The sequence below is a fragment of the Poecile atricapillus genome, chromosome 2, assembly GCF_030490865.1.
Source record: "Poecile atricapillus isolate bPoeAtr1 chromosome 2, bPoeAtr1.hap1, whole genome shotgun sequence".
NCBI lineage: Eukaryota > Metazoa > Chordata > Aves > Passeriformes > Paridae > Poecile > Poecile atricapillus.
In genome coordinates, this window is record NC_081250.1 from 14361035 (window position 1) to 14383645 (window position 22611).

The 22611-nt window shown below is 39.2% G+C and overlaps 1 protein-coding gene across 5 annotated transcripts in view; it reads left to right on the forward strand.

Moving 5' to 3' along the window:
* Nucleotides 1–22611, forward strand: part of NRP1 (neuropilin 1) — a 115407-nt gene that overhangs the window by 62631 nt on the left and 30165 nt on the right. For all 5 annotated transcript variants that reach the window (XM_058830871.1, XM_058830874.1, XM_058830875.1 and 2 more), the window contains exons 7-9: nucleotides 1257–1423; nucleotides 18849–19004; nucleotides 21670–21814. In XM_058830871.1, coding sequence (XP_058686854.1) covers nucleotides 1257–1423; nucleotides 18849–19004; nucleotides 21670–21814 — 468 coding nt within the window. The remainder of the gene's footprint in view (nucleotides 1–1256; nucleotides 1424–18848; nucleotides 19005–21669; nucleotides 21815–22611) is intronic.

Consider the following 22611-nt stretch of genomic DNA (forward strand, 5'->3'; position numbering starts at 1 on the left):
ACCATGTACCTAATACGGAACTGGGGGAGAGGGAATTGCAGAGGGAATGCTGTTAGTTTGATTCAGTTACTGGAAGCCACAAAATACACTTCCTACAAAATACCTTGATAACATTTCTGAAAGTAAAATTTTGGATCCCTGATAAAAGATTCAAGCATTTTTTTCACAATACTTTAATTTTCATTGAAAACCCAAAACTTTGTTTATTTAAAGCTCATTTTTTCAATTTGTGGCTTTTGAAACTTTCAGCTCAGCACCCACCCCATCAGAGAAACATCGTCTCCAGAGAAGATGCAGTAAAAAGGAGCATATATCTAACTCCATTTCACACTGTTATTTTAGCTTTAATTCTAATAAAGGAATTAATTATATTTCTATAGTGTGAAGTCCTTGCACAGAAGCATAGGCACGTGGGATTTTTTATCCTGCCCTTGTACTGAGATTGGTAAACTTCTGATAGGAAGATCCAGGAGCACTTGGGTGTGAGGATCTGTCTGCAGCTAATGGCTTCTCTTGCCTTAGTTGAGGTTGGAGCCTTTATTTTTGAAGACTGAGAGAAGAATTGAGTCACTCTGCCCGATCAACCTTTGAACTCGCTATAGTGATTAGGAAGTCAATTGATTCTAAATTAACTAGGTAATTTTTGTGTCAGCAAACAGAGATTGAATGGAGATGATCAACTCATTTACAATATACCATGTTACAGAAGAGGTGGTAATTTCCTTAAGTCAATAATTTTGTGGCCTGAGTTCAAATTTTGTTGATCTATTTCACGCCCAGAATCCAAAGAGAATGGCTAGAATTCTAATAATATTTTTTAATAATTTTATATTTTTTGTACTGAAGTAAATAGTTTAAAATCAAATTATTTCATAAAGTCATCTAATCTGTCATTTCTAGGCTTGTGCATAATTTTGAGATGAACATACATTGTCCTATGTTATGACTCCACTGGAGTGTCTCTGCTAGCCTAGGATAGACACTTGTATTGTCCTATACTGAAATGGCCACAATACTGGGCTAAAAATATTTGTATAGCATTATTATTGCAGGAATTGCCATGGCAACTCGAATGGCAGTATTAAGAATGACACCATAAGCCCAACACTGCCTCACTTAAAGTTCCTAAAGTATTCAAAGTCACATAAAAATAAATTCTTTAGATATTCATATTCAAAGCAGGGAAATGTTTTTATTATTCAAAGTCTAAATCAAAAAGCTGACCATAATAATGATGGTAATTTATTTTTCTTCAGATTTCCAGTGCATGGAACCACTAGGTATGGAGTCAGGAGAAATTCACTCTGATCAAATCACTGTCTCCTCCCAGTACAGCGCTATCTGGTCTTCAGAAAGGTCCCGGCTAAATTACCCTGAGAATGGATGGACCCCAGGGGAAGATTCTATCAGAGAATGGATACAGGTAAAAAGATAACATTTTAAAGATGTTATTAATAATACTCTATGGAGTTTATTTAATGTGGAGAATGCAAAAGAAAGAAAGAAAAAAAAAACACAGCAAAGTACTTCTACATAATTTAAGAATCATTGCAAGCGGGGAATAGCTCATATTCCTCATTAGACAAACAAAAAAAGACTTACTCCCAAAGGCATAGAAAAAGAAAAGGTCAGGAAGATTAATTCTTCTGCTTCCCACATCTATTGTTTTTGCAGTCTTCTGGGCACAAATAACAGAGATTTTGGTTTAGTGGAAAAGTCAATATTAGTTTAACATGCACTTAAAGTGGAATGTCCCAGTAAACCGAGTATGTGCTATGTCTCTAGCTGATTACTGTTAAGTGTTAATACAATGTGGTGTTTTCATGCACTCAGATTTCACCTCAGAAGACCTATGTCCCTTCTAGAATGTGTTACTCACAGAATGAGTTCAATGGTCTCTGTCTGGTGGCTATTCTTCCACATCCTTAAACACAACATTCATTACTGAGATGGGCTGCCTTGGCTCTGCCCTGTTAACACAGGAGAAATCCTGAAAACATTTGTTACCATGAAGAGGCTCCTTGAGTTCAGTCAGTCTCTTTGGACTTGTTTGTTCTGTATTATCAGGTCCATAGCTGAATGGTGCATAACTCCTGAACAGATTCAGATTATTCATATCAATTACTGTTTACAAAAAACTATACTAGCAGGCAAGTATTAATATCATTATGTGAAAAAACACTGGTTTTCCACAATTTTAAGTTGACTTACACAACTTGCCTGAAACCTAGATTATATTTCCTGAATTGGCAAATGCTAAGAGAAATGCTTAAGCATATTATATCTATATTACTAATATTGAAAACTTGTTTGTAGATTTGAAACATTCCTCCTATTTCTGTTATTTTCTATAGGAAATTACTAACTGACATATAAAAACAATGCCTTATTAGCCTTTCATACAAATGTTCACACTGATGTTTCCTGTGAGGTTTGATGTCTGCAAGAAAGCTCAAAAACATGTTGAGTAGTAGTTAGTAAAGGGAAGAAAGAGGGGGAAATCTTTCATTTCTGATCCCTGGCACACAACGGGACTCTCAGGTGTCCTGCCTGCGGGCCCCTGTGCATCCTGAGCTCTTGGCAGTCATGTACAATGGACCTAATCAGACTTCAGAGTGGCCAAAAAAAATCTGTTGATCCTTTTTTCATTACCTAGAAACAAACATTAAAATCTCCTCAACCTTATCTAAGTGCAAGGCTTGTTATTAATCATTGCCACTTGCAATGCATGGAATGCACATGGAAAAAGAGTGGAATGCATCAGAATCAAATTCCATGTGTTTCATCTGGTCAGAGGGCCGACACTTTTCCTCTTTTTCTTCTTTTCTGCTGTCACTTGCACATTTATGACCAGATAATCAAAACAAGAGAGTTAGTCAAATCTCGTTCATGTGTTCTGTGTGCTTATTAACTTTATTAAGTTATGATAACTATGTACCTATATATTACCTATATATATATTTTAATCCTTTCACTTAGAACTAGATCTTTCTGAGAAAAAGTTTCAAAGGACTTTTCTGACCATAAACTTCTTTAATAACAGACACATAACAGAATTCAAACTACTCCTGGTTTTATCCTTAAAACAGCTCAGAGTACCTCAGGCCTCCTGCACATGAATTGCTCTACCTCCTTTTCCTCCTGCTATACACCAGGATGCTCAGGGGCTGAAATAACCACTGAGCAAAATTTTTAGCAGCTTTTTGCTGCCTCCAGCTGCCACATGTGCCCCAAAGTTAGTGGTTACTTGCATGCTGTGCTGCCCATGCCACGGTCCTCATCTACTTCACACAGCTCCTGGTCTGGAAAAAGCAGCACAGAGCATTTCCTTGAGCAGTCCCTTGGACATCTCCTTCGCTGGCCAGGGCCCATGAGGAGGGACCAGCACCCCCAAGAGAGACTCCATCACAGAGCAATTAGGCTGTAGCTCTGTCCTGTTGGCAGGACTGAGCCTACAAGCCTTGCTTGAAGATTCATTGCGTTGAGTAGAGATGCTTTATGCGTGCTGCAGAAGAACTGCTAAGTAGTGTCTATCACTCAACCTGTGTAGCAGAAGGAACTGAGCTAGTTCAGAGACTCAGTATATTGTCCCCTTTCACAAGGTACAACACCTTAACTCATCTTTGGTTCTGATCATTCTCATTTGGCTCTAATCATGCTTATTTTATTGTGGTTTAATTCTATACTGACGTTGATAATTCAATCTTCCAACTGTGTTCTAAGTGCTTTTCTGTTAATTGACAATCTTGAGATGGGTGCTAAGGGCTTCAGACCACCAGAAACCTTAATAAGAGGGTCCTTGTTCATATGGACCTCCATCTTCTACAAATTCTTGATGCCACTGGCAGTAAGTGCATGTTGTGAATTTGTGTCTGGATAAAATATTGAAGTCCCATGTTTCCTCTGTACAAATATCCCTGGGAACAGATGTTCATCTCCATAAGAGCTTACAGACAAACAACCAAGGACATGTAACTGATAAAGTACTCTGAAATTACCCATAGAAACAAAATGTAATATTTTAAAAAAGGAGGAAAACACTTGTATGTGAAGGACTGAGGTCACTTTGTTCTGCTTTGTTGTGCATGCTATTGTAAACTAGTCATTTATGTGAAGTATTTGCTTTTGTGCAGTGCAGCATAAATGGATTTTTGCTGCACAGTGCAGAACTCTAGATATTCAACAGCAAAAAAACAAAGCTGAAGGATACAGCAATGCTGAACTTAGAACTTTCAAAGTGAAAAATTCTGCCTATATGTCCTTGTCTGAGAGACAGAAGTTCTGTGTATATCGGTTAATCATTAATTTTTTCATAATTGCAGGTTTCCATACCTGCACAAACACTGCAGCTGGTTAAATAGTGATATCTGCCTTTGAGCTGCTAATCTGCATATGCAACTAGGGCATATATATGAGCTATGTACAGTCATACATGGGCAGAACAGCTTGAAAATTCACTTCCAAGTATTAATTTCCTCAGTGTGTTGGGGGATTTTTGTATAGGGGAAATATTATAGCTTTCCTTTCCCTTCTTTTTGCCTCTCCCTTCAAGGTTAAAGTTTTTGTTAAGACAAAAGAAACAGAAAAACTCATTGAGTGTCAGCCAAAGGAGATTGGGATCTATAGAGGACATCTAGAGGGCACAAGATATTATTGTCTCCTTTGAGTTCTTGAAGTCTTTTGGACCATTTTGACAAAAATAATTAGGAAAATGGTGTTGGCTTGTTATAAGTAACAGATTTGCATGAGTTCCATCTGTGGACCTGAAACCCATTCTTTTGTGAAAAAAACTAGATTGCTCCTTTGTGGCTGACAGGTACGAACTCCTGAGTCCATCTGAGTGCCACCTGCTTACAGGGCTCTGTTAAGTGAACGTTGCCTTTCCTTTCCTTTCCTTTGTTGTTTGAAAATCAATGTCAAAGCTTAGATTCAAAATAACGATAGTACAGTCACAGTGTAAGTCTGCCAGAACTTTCTCCATTTTATTTTTACCCTCAAACACACTTTGAAAATTGCTCAACGAACATGGGCTTTGGAGGTACTCCTTAATCAGAAACAGAGTCACTCTAGATTGAATTTCTTCTTTAAAAACACATTAATGAGTCTGTGAATTTTCCAATATGAAGGGAATAAATGCATGAAGGAGCAAGGGCTGCCAAAAATATGCATGAAGGTAGTTTATTGTTATATGGGATGTTATTAGCATCTCAACCTTAAGCTCAGCCTACTTGTTTATTGCACTTATGTTTCACACACTTGACTGCCCTTCAGTTTGAAACAGCATAATTTAAAATAAAAAATAAAACCAGCCCTTTAATTTAATCAAGAGCAGGGAACTGCCATTGCAATGTAAGTCATTGTCCCTCATTAACGTATCCTTTCACAGGAAAAATAGTATAGTGTTTCCATTTCTGTAATCTGAACAACAAACATGCTAATAGGCATCAATTACCAGCCAGTTTCAGTACTTAGAACCAGTAAGAAGGCCCATGCAAGGGTTTCACATCTGGTTTTAGTGAAATTGTTCCTGTCTGTGGTATTTAAAATTTAAAGAACTCCTGTTATTGTGCAATTGGGAATCCTAGGGGAGTACAATGTTAATGAAATCCATAATGCGCAAGGATTTTATGATTGCGTTTTCAAGGCATTCCTTCAAAAGGGACGACTGACGCCTGCCATGGCAGCAGTAATTGTGTTTTTACAGAGTAGATTTAATGTTTGCATTTAAGAAAGCAGTTACATTTACACTTATCTGAAAAAATAACATGTGAAATCTTTATACTTAGGCATCTTTTTGCATCTTATTTCTCAGTCCTTGGAGAAGGAGCCACGGGCCATGGTGCGTGGCAAGATGTAGTGGCTCGGGGATGCCGCCATGGGTTGTGGCCCGAGCCCCAGGGCAGGAGCAGAGGGAGCTCCAGAGCAGCGCCCGCAGGGAGAGCTGTCCTCAGCTAAAGACACTTGAAACCCGCGTGTGTGGCTTTGAGGGGAGACTGATTGCCTATTACCAGGGTCACTGGGAACCTCGGCTGCCATCAATCCTCATCATGGGGTGGGTTTTCAAACCCACAAGGAACAACACCTTCTGGGGGCTTTTACTGCAGGATCTGTATGTTTTCTATCAAAATGTTTCTTCTAAGGCATATAACACAGATCTTTTTGCGCTCCCACCAAGCTGGATGTCAGTTTCTGGGTGGCACAATTTTTCTCTCATCCTGTAACAGTGAGTGAGACCTCCGGCTTGCCCAGAGACCCGAACATGTTTGTTAATAACACAAAATGTTCAGTTCACATTATGTCTGTGTTAGGACAAAACCATAAATCCAGCTTTAAAAATCCTAGTATCAGATCAAAACTTTGCAGCCATAAACCAAAAAGTACTAGTCTGGTATAAACATGCTCTGCCAGTTCAAATTTGTTCAAAAAGGTTAACAGGGGGTTAACAAAAGTAGATATTATGCTCTGGATTGAGCATTGTCCATCATTCTGCAGCTGTCATAGGGCCATACACTAAGATGAACTCCTTATTGTGTGTTCTGGTTAATATGACATGAATCCAGCTAATCCAGCCCAAATTTATATTTGCTGGGTTTTTCAGCAGGACACAGACCTGCTACCACATGTAAACCTGCAGGCTCAAGGGTTGGCACAGGGAGCAGCAGCTTGGTCTGCTCCTTCTGGCTCTGCCTGCCAGTCTCTATCTCATTGCCCATCCCTTTGGCACCTACAGCCCCTGCAGCAATTCGAGACCTCTAGACCAGTCAGCCCCAGGAATGTCAGCTGATCTGCTGCAAAATTCTCCCTCTGCAACTTGCAGCATTCAGGAGCCTGGAGAAAGGCCAGAGAGGTAACAGTGGGTCTCTTGAAAAAACAGCCTGGGAGATCCCCCTTGCCTTCACTGATTGAAATATCAGTTGTTTATTTAACACTAACTCTGCTGTGCAAGGAAAATATACTCCCATTGATTTAAAGCATTTCTCTGTATACACTGCTTCACCAGAATTGAGAGGGAACTCTGAGATGGAATTTGCCTTCCACATTTGTCTTCATTCCTTTAGTTTTTAACCTACATTCTTCATTATTTGCTCCTTTGTAAGCGAAACCCAGGAGCATACATCATTGATGTGAACTGGTATATAGATTAATACTGATTTATTTCCATATCACTTCTGAAAATAATTGCAGTTCATCATTTGGTGTCTTGACCTTTCATCTATGTCATAGCTGATTTCCTTATCAGGTATTCACTTAAAAACATAGTCAGAATTTATATTTGCTGCTGCACAGCACATTTGTTTCATTAACAGGTTTATTCTTATTTCAGGTAGCTGTTTAGGCTGACTTTACCTGGTAAACTTATCTAAATATTTCACATAAAAGCTCATGGGTGTGCTAGTCAACAATGCCTATTATTTTTATTATTTATGTTTCTTTTGGAGCTTGGTACAGAAGTGAAGGGCAGCATATTATAGCATAGGATAACATGAAAACCAGGAAATCTCAGCCTCCCAGTTCTCCTGGCCTTTGAAGGACTGCCTGAGAGCTGGAGTTCAAGGCTTTGTGGTGGGGCTTGCCCATCATTAGGGAGCACACTGACATTAAAGCACAAAAACCGTCAGTCCTTTGTCTTCTCTACCACTTTAAATTACAAGTCATGAATTTGGTTCATGTCATTCTACAGTTCATAACTGCACTCCAGAAATCACAAAAAGCAGAGTTAGCTTTGTGTGGAAAAGTGTTACAGTTATCTTAGCAGTCTTAACATGCTTTGCACATGGGCAAAGAATGACAAAAGAATATTCCTTTCTGGAAATCACAGCTAGCACAGACTGTGACACAACACAGAACCGGGGTTAATTGACCCAGCAGGATACATTCATACCTTTATTTACTGTGACATGGGAATAAATGGTAGAGTTTCACAAAGGCAAGTACTGAAATTAGACTAGAGGGAGAGGGAGAAATAAAAGGGCCCTACAAAGTATGAAGGTTTTTTGATTATTCAAAGTGCTTTAAGAGCTATTTTAGTACCAGAAAGTTCCCAGCTATAGATTTATCACTCTGGGGAGGCTGAAGAGATGCTCAGAGAACTGTGCAAAACCATTGGCAGCCTTATTGCTCCAGAAGTGCAGGTGCAAAATGCAGTTTAGAAGAAAATCCTCTCTACCTCCCTCTGACATGTTTCAACATCAGACCTAATACAGAGGGGGGTCCTGTGTGACTTCGAGCAATCCTGAGTGCAACATATGGAGGAGCAGCAGAAGCAGAGCCCCTCCGAGCCTCCACTGCCAGCCTAATCATTATAATAGTTTCAGTTTTTTCAGGGGATCCATTATGCAGAGATCTGAGTAGTTTGTATATAGCTCTGTAATTACCTCTGCATCCACATCCCCGTCCAGCCCTACATCCCCTCAATGGCTTGCAAGACAGATGGCCCTTTAGAGCTGAGATAGTGAATTAAAAATGTGTCCACCAAAAGCACTGATTCAGCAACTAATAAAATAATTTTGTAAATTTATCTCATTTTAGGTGGCAAAGAAATTAAAATCCTTGAATCAAAACTAAAACTAGTTTTAAACTAACCACCACAGGCTTGTTTCGTTTAGTTTTTGGGCATTTTAAAATCACATCTTGTTCTTTATTTCACAGAAATTAAATCCACTTACTCTGTACAAAGTGATTCTTCTCTCTCTTTTGTTTTTGTTTGTTTGGGGTTTTTTTCATCCACCAGGTTCACATGTTTGGCTTGACTCAAAATATTTGTTATAGTTTGCTGGGTTTTAAGCTGCCATCACGCCAAGAAATCAGTTGTTTGTGCCATTCTGCTGGGTCGGGGAGCTCTCTCCCAGAAGGTTTGCAGACCCTGTGGGGGCTGAGGCAGCCTTGCTCACCCAGGACCAAGCAACACATCTTAAGCAACACCACAGCCAGGACCTCCTGCAGATGTGAAGGAAGGTACCTCAGAGGGAGATTTTTCTGGGTCTGGCAGAAATAAATTAATCTACGAGACTTGGCAGGTGTCAGACTGAGGGTGAGGTAAAGCTCAAGGCTAGAAGTTAAGTGACTAAGGGCAGTGGCTAGAAACAGAGCCTTGGGTAGGAGCACACAGCTGAGATGTGTTATAATAAGCAGACTTATTACTGAGCTAAAGGTCTCTGTTCTCACGGGGCCAGCCCAGGCTGGAGATGAGAGCTGTGCTGCTGAGTGCTTTGCAGAGACGATTATGCATTTTTATTCACTCTTTCCACACCTGCACAGTAGTATGAAGCTGTAGAGTTCATGAGTCCTATGGGTCCTTCCCCATCCCAGCATCCATGCTCCAGATTTTCAGTTGCTGAGCTATTATTTACCTCCCCTGTCATCCTGCTTTTCTGTCCCAGTTCAATTCTGTTCTGCCCATTAGGTGACATTTTCACAGCAGTAGCAAAATAGGTAGAGTGGAAGGATAAATGAGATTTCTTCCAAGTGGTAAATACCTGCCCTTCAGAAAGCAATTTGTCTTTTCCCCTCCCCTGCCGAAAAAGAAAAAAAAGTATCTTTCAAAAAGGAGACAATTTCATTTTGTCTTTGCCTCTAATGTTTTCATTTAAGGTTTTTTTTTTAAAAAAAAGTCCTTAAAAAGGCATCAGAATAACCTCCAGAGCTGACTGGTAAACAAAAGCTGCTAGCAGAGAAAATACAGTTGACCAAACATTAAGCTGAGATTCGGTTCCTGTGTTTTCAGGCACAACTGGCCTCTCATCAGGGAAGTGCTGTTTACACATAACTTCACCAAGCAGCTGTGCCTGTGTAGTAGTCTGGTCTTTCTCTTCTTTGCTGCATTCTGTGTTGAACACTTCAGCTAAACCCATTTCTGATGTTGATCCTCTTGAAGATGATGAAAGGATCAGTCTGTCCTATCACATATCAAACCAGGGTGTATTTTAACTGGTTGTATTTAGGTTACAGATTATTGTACTGAAGACTAAAGTGTCTTTCAGGCGTAACAGATACAGGAGCAAGTTCTCCTCCAATGCAAATACTATTAACTCCAGGCTATGGACTGAAGGGATAACACAGCACAGAATAATTTTTAAATGTTCTTTTCAGGCCTTAAAAATTAGCTGTCCATAGGAGGGTTCCCCCTCTTTCATGATATGCTTAACTAAGAAAATACATCCTGTGTTTATTTTTAAAAGCCACAGCACTTAAAAATCAATAGCTTCTCTCTTTACATAACTGCAGATAGAGTAACTTTCAGATAGATAGAGTGGGGGTACAAAAACCAGGCACCATTATCTGGCCAAAGAAATCCTAGAAATAAAATCCTCCTGCCTGAATTTTGAGTATACTTTGTTGAGGGAAGGACAGAGCTGGGGGCAGCCGGTCTCTTTGGCTTGCTTTAACACTTGGGGAAAGTTGTCTTGGTAGTTGGTGACCTGTTCCATCCCTTCTACTGTCCCACTTCCTCCTCCAGTGCAGGACAAGAGCACCACTCTCAGTGGTCTTCCAAATCACAGCCTCAGAAGTGTTTAATCTACATGTGTTCATTTCCTCAGAGCTGTGAGGGACATACCAGAAAAAGTGAAATAATCTTTGCATGTGCAATCTGTCTCTCATTTTTCACCATACATTTACAGCACCCTCACCACACTGTCTAACTGTAGCTACCTGACATTTTTCTAGAAGATAGCAAAAGCTCATATTTTAAAAAAGCAGTGACTTGCTTCGTGACCCAGCAGTAAATTAAAATCATCATATACAATGTGTATGAAATAGAAAATTGAATTTTGGTGCAACAAAACTGACAGTTCCATTTAACAGAGGATAAATGAATGCAGACTCCTGTGGGTGAATGACTGCTTTAAAGAGGCTCTGCCGATTTTCCAAGATGAGAAAGCTGATCAAAAGAAAATACATGTATTTCCATGTGACACAGGTTAGACACCTACTCCAGTGAAATTAGGCTTAAAAAGTATTATACCACAGACATTGGCACTTTTTCCTCATTTTGCTGTGTTTTTTAATAGAAAACCCAAAGCCTGAATTCTCAAAAACGTCTGAGTGTAGGAAATTCCAGTTATTTCAGTGGAACTGACGCTGAACACAGTGATTGCACAGTCAGATCTATCTGTGCCATCAAGGTGTGCTGTCTGAGACAGGAGAGGTTTAATTTTGCACAGTATATCATCCCTTGCTTAGCAGCTTCCTACCATTAGCATAGGTATGCTGTGAAACAGGAAGGAGAAGTTATTACTGAGTGTTTACACATGTAGTATTGTACTTGTACTCAAAATACCAGAACTATAAATCAAGCCCTTCTGCCTGTACCCCCTGATTTTGACAAGAAAGACATCAGCCGGCACAAAAAAAAAAAAAAAAAAAAAAAAAAAAAGAGAAAGAACTTATATAGACAAAATTCATGTTTTTTCCACCCAAAGTCTGGTTATTCACATGTGAAGAAGTCTGAGAGAGAAGCTTTGGATTACTTGTTTCCCATTTGTGCATTAGTTGCTCAGTACACTTAGGGGAAAGAAAGTCCTACAATTATGTCCTTCTTTCAGAAAAGAGTGGTTCTGCAAGTATTGCTATAGAGTTTCCCTTTTCTATAGTTTCTTATACAAACCAGGGAAGGTCACATTCAAACTGCACTAAATAGTTGTCTTCATTCCAGATCAGAGGATTAAGCTCAGGTTTAAAATTAAATGTAAATTACAAATAAGTATTCAGAAAACGTTAATTAAAAGTATTACGTTCCTGACTCATTTATTGCTCAGCAAGGGTTCCTAAGTATCTTAGCTGGAGAAAGGGGCCATTCACATTCCTCCTTTTTTTTGACCAAGTCATTGTACATGTCTTAGGTTATCCATTTGCAAGTTAATGTAGTGCTGAAGCAAAGGTTTTCATTTTAAAAGAAGTAATATTTCACAGCAAGATATGTTCCTGCAAGATGTAAAACAATCTTTTTCTAAAGCACTGGGAGTTAATCAGCCTTTCTCTCCATTGCTACAGAGAGGATGTGAATGGCATAAGATGCTGATTGCTTAGATCCCAGAGTCTATAGAAAACCCAATACGATTACATTTTCCTCCCTTTGTTATCAGAGTTTATTGTATCTTGGTGTTCAGGTTTTAAATAGTGTTCAAGTAAGAAAAATAAATTAGGAAAAAGGTATTTTCTGAGTCTCCTGAATAACGATGGCGTTGCATCAAAGCGCCACATGAATGCGTGAGATGGAGCTTGCAAATGAGGAGCAGGGGGATCGTTCCCCGTTCCCTGCGTGTGCCCTGGATGAATCCCACCCTCCGTGTCGCGGGGAGCAGGGCGCTGCCCTCGCCTGTGAGCCAGGCTCCTGCGGGGACCCGCACCCCGAGTGTCACACAGAGCTGGAGGGACGGTGGCAGCGCCGCTCCCGGCCCCTCGCAGCGTTCCTCTCTCGCATTTGATCTTTATGGTTTCCATACTGCAGCGATTTGGTTTGCTGAATTCTGGAAATGTCTCCAGTTAAAATGCTAGTGTATTAACCTGCTGTACTGAGTCTCTTTTGTTTCTCTTTACCAGAGTGCTGCTTGCCAATTTTTATGACTACAGCAGATTTTACTATTCAAACAGAACCAGATGGAACACCAGTTCAAAGAACATGTCAGAATTAAATATTTCTTTTTTAATTAGTTGCTTCTGATTTATGCAAAAAAAAATTAACATAAGAGTGGGAGAATGTGCCATGAATCCAGATGCAACACAGCCCACACAAGCATTATCTTTTCTCTGTCAGAGACACAGAAGCTTTTTCTTTTATTCTTTTCTTGTCTTTTTTTTCCTTTATGTTTCTGGATTTCATTTTTCTTATGCTTTCTGCATCTTTTCCTTCTTGAATAAGCCTCATAATGATGACTGAGGTTCTCTTATGTTTATCAGTCATACTTTTTCACCATTACCCTAAATTTTCTCCTATAGAAACTGGCTGATCTGTTTCTGAGAAAAGTTACTGTACATAATCCTGTGACCACAGCATCAGTAGCTCAAATTGATAGCATCTTTTGACTCTATTCTTTGTTTCAGTTGGGTGAATCTTTACATTTATGTTTTTTAATTCTGCAGACAGGGATTTGAGCAGAAGGTAAAGACTGTGAGGAATATATATTTCAACTGCTAAAGAAAGTTTCATTTCCCTTTTGCTGCCAAGAATTCCTATGTCTTTGGCTTGAATGTTTGGTCATCTCTTCTTCCATGCTTCCCCATTTTTGCCAAGTCACATAAGCATCATTTTAGTAAAACATCCTGGCTGGGGACAGTTGTTAGGCACAGACTACAAGTTGAGCATGTGATTAGCTCCTTTCCCTTTTGGGGTTTTCATGATGTTGCTGTCAAGGTCAATGAGAAAGACTTCAGTGACTCAGGGGAGATCTTAATAAGAACAATATTTTCTCCCCACTTTCTTTAGGAGCTGCCACAAGTATCACTGAGAGTTTTACACGAAGATCTAAGGTAGTTCACAGGCTGAACTATTTGCACTTAAATCCAGGATGAATATTTACAACCTGTCATTAATCAAGGAGTTGTGCTCTTGTAATGACTACTCATTTCAAGAATGAAACTTTTGGAAGTAAATTTCCAACCAAATTAATTAGACTATTTTCAGAATTTCTACTGGAGCCTGTCCCATTTCTACTTAGTATTGCAATCTAAGAAATTAAGGAATTAAGTCATAGTTGTATATACCTCATGAGAAAGCATGATTGGCCAAATCAACAGCAGTGTTAAGAAAAGAGATCAACTCTTGCTTAATTAAATATTTGACAGAACAGTGAAGCGTCACAACAGTTAATCTGACTCAGAGCACTGTATGCTATCTAGGGAAATGACACGGTTCTCTAAAAATATTTGCTTTGGTATGCTGTGTCAAGTGATGGATTGTTCAGCTTTTCAAGCCACAAGAGATGCCCACAACAAAAAGCTTCCTGTTGTTAATCAAACTCCAGCACTCAGTACTTTATTTTCTCAGGCTGTTGAACAGACCTACAGTAGGAGTGTTAAAAGCTGGCAAAACTGCTCCCTTGCTACAGCTCCCTCAATGACTGTATTTCATTTAACAAGGCAGATTTTCATTCTGAAGATAAGGTTTTCCATACTGAATCTAGTTATGTATGACAACAGGAAGCAGCAATATTAATTTCAAGCCGTGTATGTTGTGTGTCGTTCTTTATGCAGCAGTTTGCTCAGATTTGCTATGTGATGCATTGTGCAGACATAAATGCTATTTTTTCCTTCCCCTTAACTGGTCTCAAATAAAATGCGTTTGTCACCCCTTGCATATCTTTGTCTTAAAAATGTGTCACCCACCTGCATTTTTTGGAGACAGTAATATAGAATAAGAATATTTCTCCTGGATGTTAGGAGATATTGCAGAATAAATAGAGAAGAAGTAATTCATATGTAGAAACAGATAGTGCCTTGCAATATGCTCCTGTAGGAAATAAGTTTATTTTAGAAATAGGAACAAGTGAGGCTTTTTTGAAAAAGAAACATGAACATTTCTCTCCTGGAAAAAAAATACACACTCAACATGCTCCTAAATTTTTGTAAGTTAGGAGCCCAGTCCTATAGGCAAGTCAAGTCTGCTCCCAGACTTGCACTTTCAAATAAAGATGTTCACATTGCAGCACAGACAACTATCAGAGGCTGTTTTGGATAAGGCCCTTAGGCATCATTTTCCAAGAGATATGCTTTTTAATCTGAATGAAAGTGAAAAATTGGAAAAAAAAAAAAAAAAAAAAAAAAAAAGAACTTGAAACATGCTACTGTTAGTCAAAGCTGAAACTCTGGTCATGGAAATGAAATGAGAAGATTTCAGGTTTGGAGACAGCTGCCTATCTCAGATCACAGCCATAAGGCTTGCAATAACTTACAAAATCGCTTGCATTTTCTAAAATAAATACCAGATGTTTGTTTATCATATGTGCAGAATGTTAAATGTCAAATAATTGCAGGGAAATGCATTTGATGTTCGTCTTCAAAAGTACCATATTTCAACACCACATCTCTTCACAGTCACTCTAACATGAAACACAAGTTCTTGAAACAAAAAGGACCAAGAAGGCCAAAACAAAAAGCTAGTTATTAAAGACTTATATTACAATCATAGCTGGAGTAGCCTGCATCTGAGAAAAATGGTTACCTCTGGTCGTGTTAACACTTGGAGACTTCTTTGAAGAGGACGTACTGTGTTGACTGGAACTTACACAGAGAGGTGGACTCTATAGACATAGGCCTTCAAAACGCAAAAGAATTCCTATCTGGTGACACAGTTGTTCCAGAGCTATTACCCTCTGCACTGATTCCTTTGGGAAAAATAGAGAAGAGCTGTGTCTTATCACAGCTACACTTTGGTACCTTTAGGTTCCAGTTGTTACTAGCTATTGATGTGGTTGAACTTCAATTTTGAACAGTCCCAGTGACATTTAGAATCTGTGTTTTATGGACAACTTTTTGCATTTTGTAGAAAGCAAAGTTTAAAAAAACATTGGAACAAAAACAAAATGCATCACAAAGTGATTAATGAGGGGGAGCTTAACAACCCATTAAAATGTGTCATGCAGTTTCCGGGGTAGTCTTCTACATAATTCATTTCTATCACCTTACTTAGAGAAGATTGCTACATTTAGAGCTTAATTTGCAAACATACTTAGGCACCACAGAGGGGTGCACAGTGTTGCAATTCTGTTTGCATGCACCTGGAGAGGAGCAGTTCCCCTCCGGAGGCCGCTGCAAAGAAGCGTCAGAGGGAAGTAAATGCCTTAAACCCTACCTCTCTGGACCTTTTCCCTGACATAAAGTTAGTACTAAAAATTCCAGGAGACCCTTCTGCTTCTCTGTTGTTTAATCTCACCTTTCTTGTTTGCCCTGCTTCTTTCTCACAAAACACCAATGGAGAAATGTTATTCTTCTTTCCTCTATCAGCTTGTGAGCAAACAGCCCCTGGCATGCAGCGGGTCTGGGGTCATAGCTTGTTTCTGCAAGGGATTTAAAGCTGTGCTGAGCACTCGAGCTGTCAGACTCCAGGAACTCCAGGAGAGGACTACTATTGACATTGTTCCAGTTTTCAAGAGCACATAAAGATTTGCTGACCTGGAAAGAGAGCACATCTATGTGAAGAGATGTGCTCCCTGACAAAGAGAGCCCTCCTTCCTCCAGTAGTGTCTTTCTCAGTTACTGGAGCCAGGAGAGCTAATGAGATTGCCTTTCCTTCCTTACTTGTAGGCAATAAATCAGAAGCCCTCTCAGAGTCTCCCTCTCTCCCAGTGAGAGAGTTCTGCCAGGTTTCAGGTGTGAAAACACGTCTATATCCATTGTGTTTGTGGCTTAATTCTGGGCAGTAAGATTGATGCTGTATTCAGTGCCCTGGAGTTAAGAAGTTGTATTGAACCCTAGAATTTGGGACCAAGAAAAATTTGGGGGCCCGAAGTTTTCTGACAGGACAAGTCTGAGGCCTGAATGGTCAGTTACTGGCAGCAATTGTTAAGTCAGGCATCAAATAATCAAATCTCCCTAAACCACCAATGTTAAATTTTAACTTGGCTTCAAATACCTAGAACTCTTGTAGTAGGCCATTGCATGACTTTATTCACAATGAAGTACTTACTGTATATTAAAAAGCCTCTACTAGAATAATTTCAAATCAGTTGGAATGGTACAGGCTTGGGACCCTAATCATTTCAAAACTGAAGAGCTGTTTCAAATTGTAAGAGAAGCAGATCATTTAAATAACTTAGCTCTGCGCTCCCTCAGACTTCCAGATTTTCAAGTGCACTTCAGCCTGGAAGTGAATGTGGTATTGGACATAACTCAGTGCAGCACACTTTACAATCAGCAGAGTACAGCTTGGAGAGCATTTGAAGTTAAGCTGAGATTGCTCAGAGCAATGATGCCCAGATTCCCCCATTAACTTTCAGATTGCAACAATCTAACATCTGAGACTCTCCAGTTACTTTAAATCACTTGATTGTTTTTGTGAGGTAGTGCTGGGATTTTATTTTTTTTTTAAGACTGATTTTTTATTTTTTTTTTATCATACAAAAACAAAATGTTGCAGTATTTCACTCCTAAAGACAAGGGCTAAAATGTTACATATAGACTTTATTAGCCTTACAAACTGGGGCAGAGGCTTTGCCCTGAAAGCCAGTTCTATCTGTCACACACAAGGCTGCTATTCTTATGTTGGAAGACTCCAAAATGCCTTGCATATGACATGGGCACTGAGAGAGCAGACACTGTCCTCAATAGCACTTCCTTCAGCCTTTTGAGAGAGAATGCAGAGCATTTGATTTAACTGCTCCAGTGCCTTTGGATATATGACATACATCCAGGAAAAAGGATGCCTGTGGGACACAGGACACACGTATTCTGCATCCTACGTACTTTGGAAATAGTGAAGAAGCCTGGGACATTCATGGGGACATTCATTTGAGAAGGGTTAATTCAATCTATTATTAACCTACTAAACTCTGGACAACTGAAGTTAGGAGAATAAATTACAGTGATTAATATTTTGTGAATAGTGTCATTTTATACTGAAATTAAATTACCTGTTTTGGGAAACAAAGAGAAGATCCTAACTGCAGAGAAAGAGGGTGAAGAATTTTATTTTAATCAGTTTGTTGTTATGGCTAAAAGAGGCCGTAAGGAAATGGCAGAGGTTTCAAAACTGTGGTCAGCAACCTGACTGTGAGAAAGTTTCGTGCCCAGTTTCTATTTGGCAGTTGGATTTATACACTGGGATAAGCGTTTCTTTTGCCAGCAGGACTGAGTAGCCAGCTACTTGAGTAGCTGTATTCCTGCATCCCACATCATTCTCCCAAATATGTTGATGCTTCTATGATGCCACATTATGAACTTATAAGGAAATTACCTGGATGAAAAATAAATAATGGGGGAAAGCAAGGTTAACCTAAATAATTTGTCCATTTGCTATGGACAATGTATTTCCATGAGAGAAGAAGAGAGAGAGAAGAGTGAAGAGGAAAGATGACCTCTAACACAAATTCATGTGCATTTCTCTGGCGAGTTCAAAATGACATTGTTTTCTAGTGATAGAAGTTCATGGCATTGGACAGTTGGAACAGAATTACTGCACTCGTGCTAATGCTTCTTTCTGTTTTCTTCAAATACATCATACAGTACTAGCAACTAATTTGCCTTTTTCCCAACAAAATCACACAGTGATTTGTACTTATCTTGTGACAAACTAATATACATTGGGGTTCTTTTCTTCTCTTCAATTTGCAAGTGATGACCTGGGTTTTAGCAGAATTCTCGTTGTCATTCCCTAAGTGCACATCCCTAAGTGCACAACTTTGACATTATCCTAGTAAATTCCTATTTCTACTGCTGCAGTCCTCAGGGTCACTCAGTTCTCACTGCATGAGTCTCCTCTGCATTGGCAACACCTGGCAGCTCAGTGTCCTTAGGGAATTTCATTAGCATCTACAGAAGTGCTTAATGAAAGTATTAAGTAAGGTTGTTCAGCAGACTGGTCCTTGAGGAATTTCCCCAGTAACTCCTCTGCAGTCTGGTGGTTCCCACTTGCACTGAGGGTGTCTCTGGTTCCCCCCTCACAAAGGAGAGAGAATTCTCTGGTGTGTGAATAACATTCCTGGCTAATTATACAAATTTCCCTGTCCTCTGTGATGACACTGTTTACAGAAGAAGAGATTATGTCTATGTTATTGTCAACAATATTTTGCAGTTTGCTTTATATAAAATCCTTATTCTTTTTCTAAATCAGGGTGAAGTAGAGAGGGTTCCACTGCTGCAATGTTGTTATGCTCTGAACTGGCTGTCCTCACATTCCAAATTATTCTCTACCACAGGTAGACCTGGGACTTCTCCGCTTTGTTTCTGGAATTGGGACCCAAGGAGCCATCTCAAAAGAAACAAAGAAAGAATATTATCTGAAAACATATCGTGTAGATGTCAGCTCCAATGGAGAGGACTGGATTACACTGAAGGAAGGAAACAAACCTGTTGTAAGTATTTTTTCTTTTCTTTTTTTATCTCTCTTCAGGTGAGAAATAGTCTGCTGAACTGTTTAGCTGCTATCATCTGTTTAGAAAAGAGGAATAAGGTTTAGTCAGGTTGGTCAGCACTATTTCCCAAATCCAAAAGCCAGTTAATGTCTCAGTAGCAATGGGCCACAGGAATTGATTATGCAAAGCCTAGAGCAGCTGAAAATGGTCTCATGTGATGCCTTATCTATTGAACCATAATTTGAGTAATTTTGTGTCTTTTTCCTGGACTGGCCTGCTGTTTCCCTGTTTCTCAAAGATTTTCTATGTGACCTTGAGAAAAATATTATGCAGAACTTTTCAAAAAATGTGTCTGTCCATTATCTGCAGTGAAGTTCAGGATATGCAATGTGTCAGTGTCTCAGCTCCCTGCATGGCCATGCAGGACTGCTAGCAAGTGATTAGTGGTTTGCTAGACTTCCAAGTATCTCAGTGATGGGGGTCATGCAGACAGATGATTAGGCACATCTCTCCATCCTTATAGATTTTTATCACCTTTCCATTTATCAGCAGATTTGCTCTCTGTGACCTCCCAATGAAACAGCTTTAGACACTCATAAGAAAAATTGTCATTATCCGCTACCGTGAGCATAAAGCTCATTACTGAGAAGTCAGTTCTGCTCCAGCTCTCACATGAATAGCCCCAGTGAGCCTGGGCCTCCCTTCCCACCTCGCTCAGGATGTGCCTGAGAGTAGCATCCCCAGAGGCTGCCAGGGGCTGATGCAATTGGAAAAGTTTTGTGGTACCTCCCTTCAGAACAGCTTTTTTTGTGACCCTTCTGTAAAGACACAGAAGAGCTGTGCAATATCAAACTCTATCACTGCAACCCTATCTGGCTCTAAATATTTGGTTACTGGTTTGTCCCTGACTCATCTGAAAGTGCTATTCCAAGTCCACTACATTTATCTAATCAATGTGGCAGTGGTGTTTAACAAATATATCTTTCTTTTTGGAAGCACTTTGCAAAACAATAAAAAATGAACACTGAAAGCTTCTCTCTGACAGGTATGATCCTGGTTTTTCTGGAAGTTCTGAAAGTTAAATGACACAATGTGGACCCTGTACAATGATGTATATAAAGATACAATAATTGACTTGCCCAGAGTCACAAGAGGGGCCAGCACAGTGGCTGGTATGAGACACTGGGTTTCCTGGCTCTGGATTCTGTAATCTGAACAAATGCTTCTTTCAAAATCACACCATGCCTGATTTTCATTACCAGCTTCAATTTGTAAACTCACCAAGAGTGTATTTTACATGAGTTTCTCTTGCACATGCTGTCCTTAATTAGTGAGAATATTTCCTAAATCTGTGTCACTTGTACAAAGGGTTCATTAAAAAAATCAGTTTTTTCAAATGGCAGTATTTTGCTGTTGATGAAGACAAGAAAAAGTATGCACCAGGCTCTCTCTCAGATATTTTAATTCAAATTGAAATTTGCAGCTGCAGGTCTCATGGCAGTGTCACACTAACTACATATAGGAATCTGTGTACTTTTGAGAAAAGACTCTTTTCTCTGTCAAATGCAAACTTTGAGAAAACTACAGCAGGTCTTCACAGAAAAAAAAAAATAGTTGCTGGAAAGAAATGCAGTTTCATTAAAAATGTCTTACAAGATATGAAACTCTTAAATTACTTGAGATGTAACTGAGCCTTATGAGTTGACAGCTGTGTGCTGTTGGCCTCCACCCCAAATTAATGTGGCTACTGTAAGGAACAAACAGGAAGGTAGGACAGTGTGTGTCAGAAATGGGAGAATGTCCCATAAAAGGAGAGGGGTCTGCATCCATGGAAAACAACAGGAAACTGGTCCCCTCTATGTGAGGAAGAAGCAGGAAGCTGAATCACCTTCTTTGGGCTGGAACATTGCAAGGTTTCATCTGGGCTAGGAAGGAGTGTGTCTGCAGGATCCTCAACATGAAAGCACAGCACAGTCATGTGCTTCTGGTGGAAGTCTCATTGTTCATCTAATTTGACTGCCAGCCTCAGGGGATGCAGGGAAACTCTTGGAGCCTGCTATGCAGATTTTAAATAGATTTCAATCTCAATATGCAAGGAGAAAGAAATTCTGAGAACTTGTTGAAAAGGATTTGAAAACAGGAGTTTAACAAAGCAAAGTTTGCACAATACACCTTAAAAATCTCCCAAGGTCAGCAAAATAATATGTTTTTATCATAACTCTACATAGGATTTTTATGTGGTCTAATTGAAGTCCAAATCTTTAATTTGAGCCTGAGATTCTATAGCTTTCTGCATCATTCTATGAGTATACAGGAAATAGAACTGCTCTAATGGGGCATTGGGGGATTCTTCCAGGACACAGAAATTGTTGGGTGACAAAGACCAGTGTTTGTTATTCCTGCATATAGATCTGGGCATTAGGAACCACTTTTTTAGTATCATTGAACACCTCACATCTTCATTTTTCCTCCCCAAGGAAAGCAAACCTGTCTGCAAAAATTGTGTTAGGAGATTAATGAAATAGTTTCCCATGCAAGTCTTTTGTCTCAGCCCCCACAACCAGCCCTAGTTAGACCTCATATCATAACTATCTGTGAAACACAGAACTGTAACACCATTTAAGAGAAAGTCTAACAAATATATACTTTTTCTTTCCACACAAAGGTGTTTCAAGGGAATAGCAATCCCACTGATGTTGTTTACAGACCTTTTGCCAAACCAGTTTTAACACGGTTTGTGCGAATTAGACCTGTGTCTTGGGAAAATGGAGTTTCGCTGAGATTTGAAGTGTATGGCTGCAAGATAACAGGTAGGTCTTGGGAAAGATTATAAAATCAGGGGAATTTATTTTGCCTATGCTGTGGGATTTATTTTTATGAGTAAAATTCATGGTCATGATTTCCACCATGATCTGAATGTAAGAATATTAGAAATGTTAAAAAAAAAAGACAATAAAACATCACAACCCAAACATCCAGTGTTATCTGAATATTTTTCTGACACTGTATTTTAGTTTTAATTACTTTTATTGCAACCACTTTACAGCTTTATGCAAAATTCCTGAAATACATAGACATTTTGCAAATTCCCATCTTATTTTCCCTTCTAACCCTCCAGTCCTCCCCTTTTATGTCTGCTGTTCACAGGTAGTTCTCAGTAGGTTTCTCAGGGAACAAACATACAGGACTAGCTTTAAGAGGATTGCATGGTACCAACACTTAGACCTCAAGCCTGTGCAAGTAATGGTTTTTGTAGTCAAGTTCCCAGTCGTGATCAGTATTGTGATGTAATTCCTTTATATCACACAGTTGCCTGTCAAAAATTTTTTAGAAGTATTTTTTTACAGTTTTAGGTTTTGTATAATTTCTACACAGTGGAAGTGCCTTTATTTGTAAAGTAAAAATACAACTTGTAATTGAAAGAAAATATTAATGATTTTTAGACTTTAGAATGCTAATTTTTCCTAGCACATTTTTAGCACTTAATACTGTTCAATGGCACTAATTTTTAATAGTTCTAGGGATATTTTCATTTTTCTCTTAAGAGAAAAATAAGTATTAAGACTTTTGTCTTGAAAATGTTTCTTAGAACTGGTTTCCATACAGC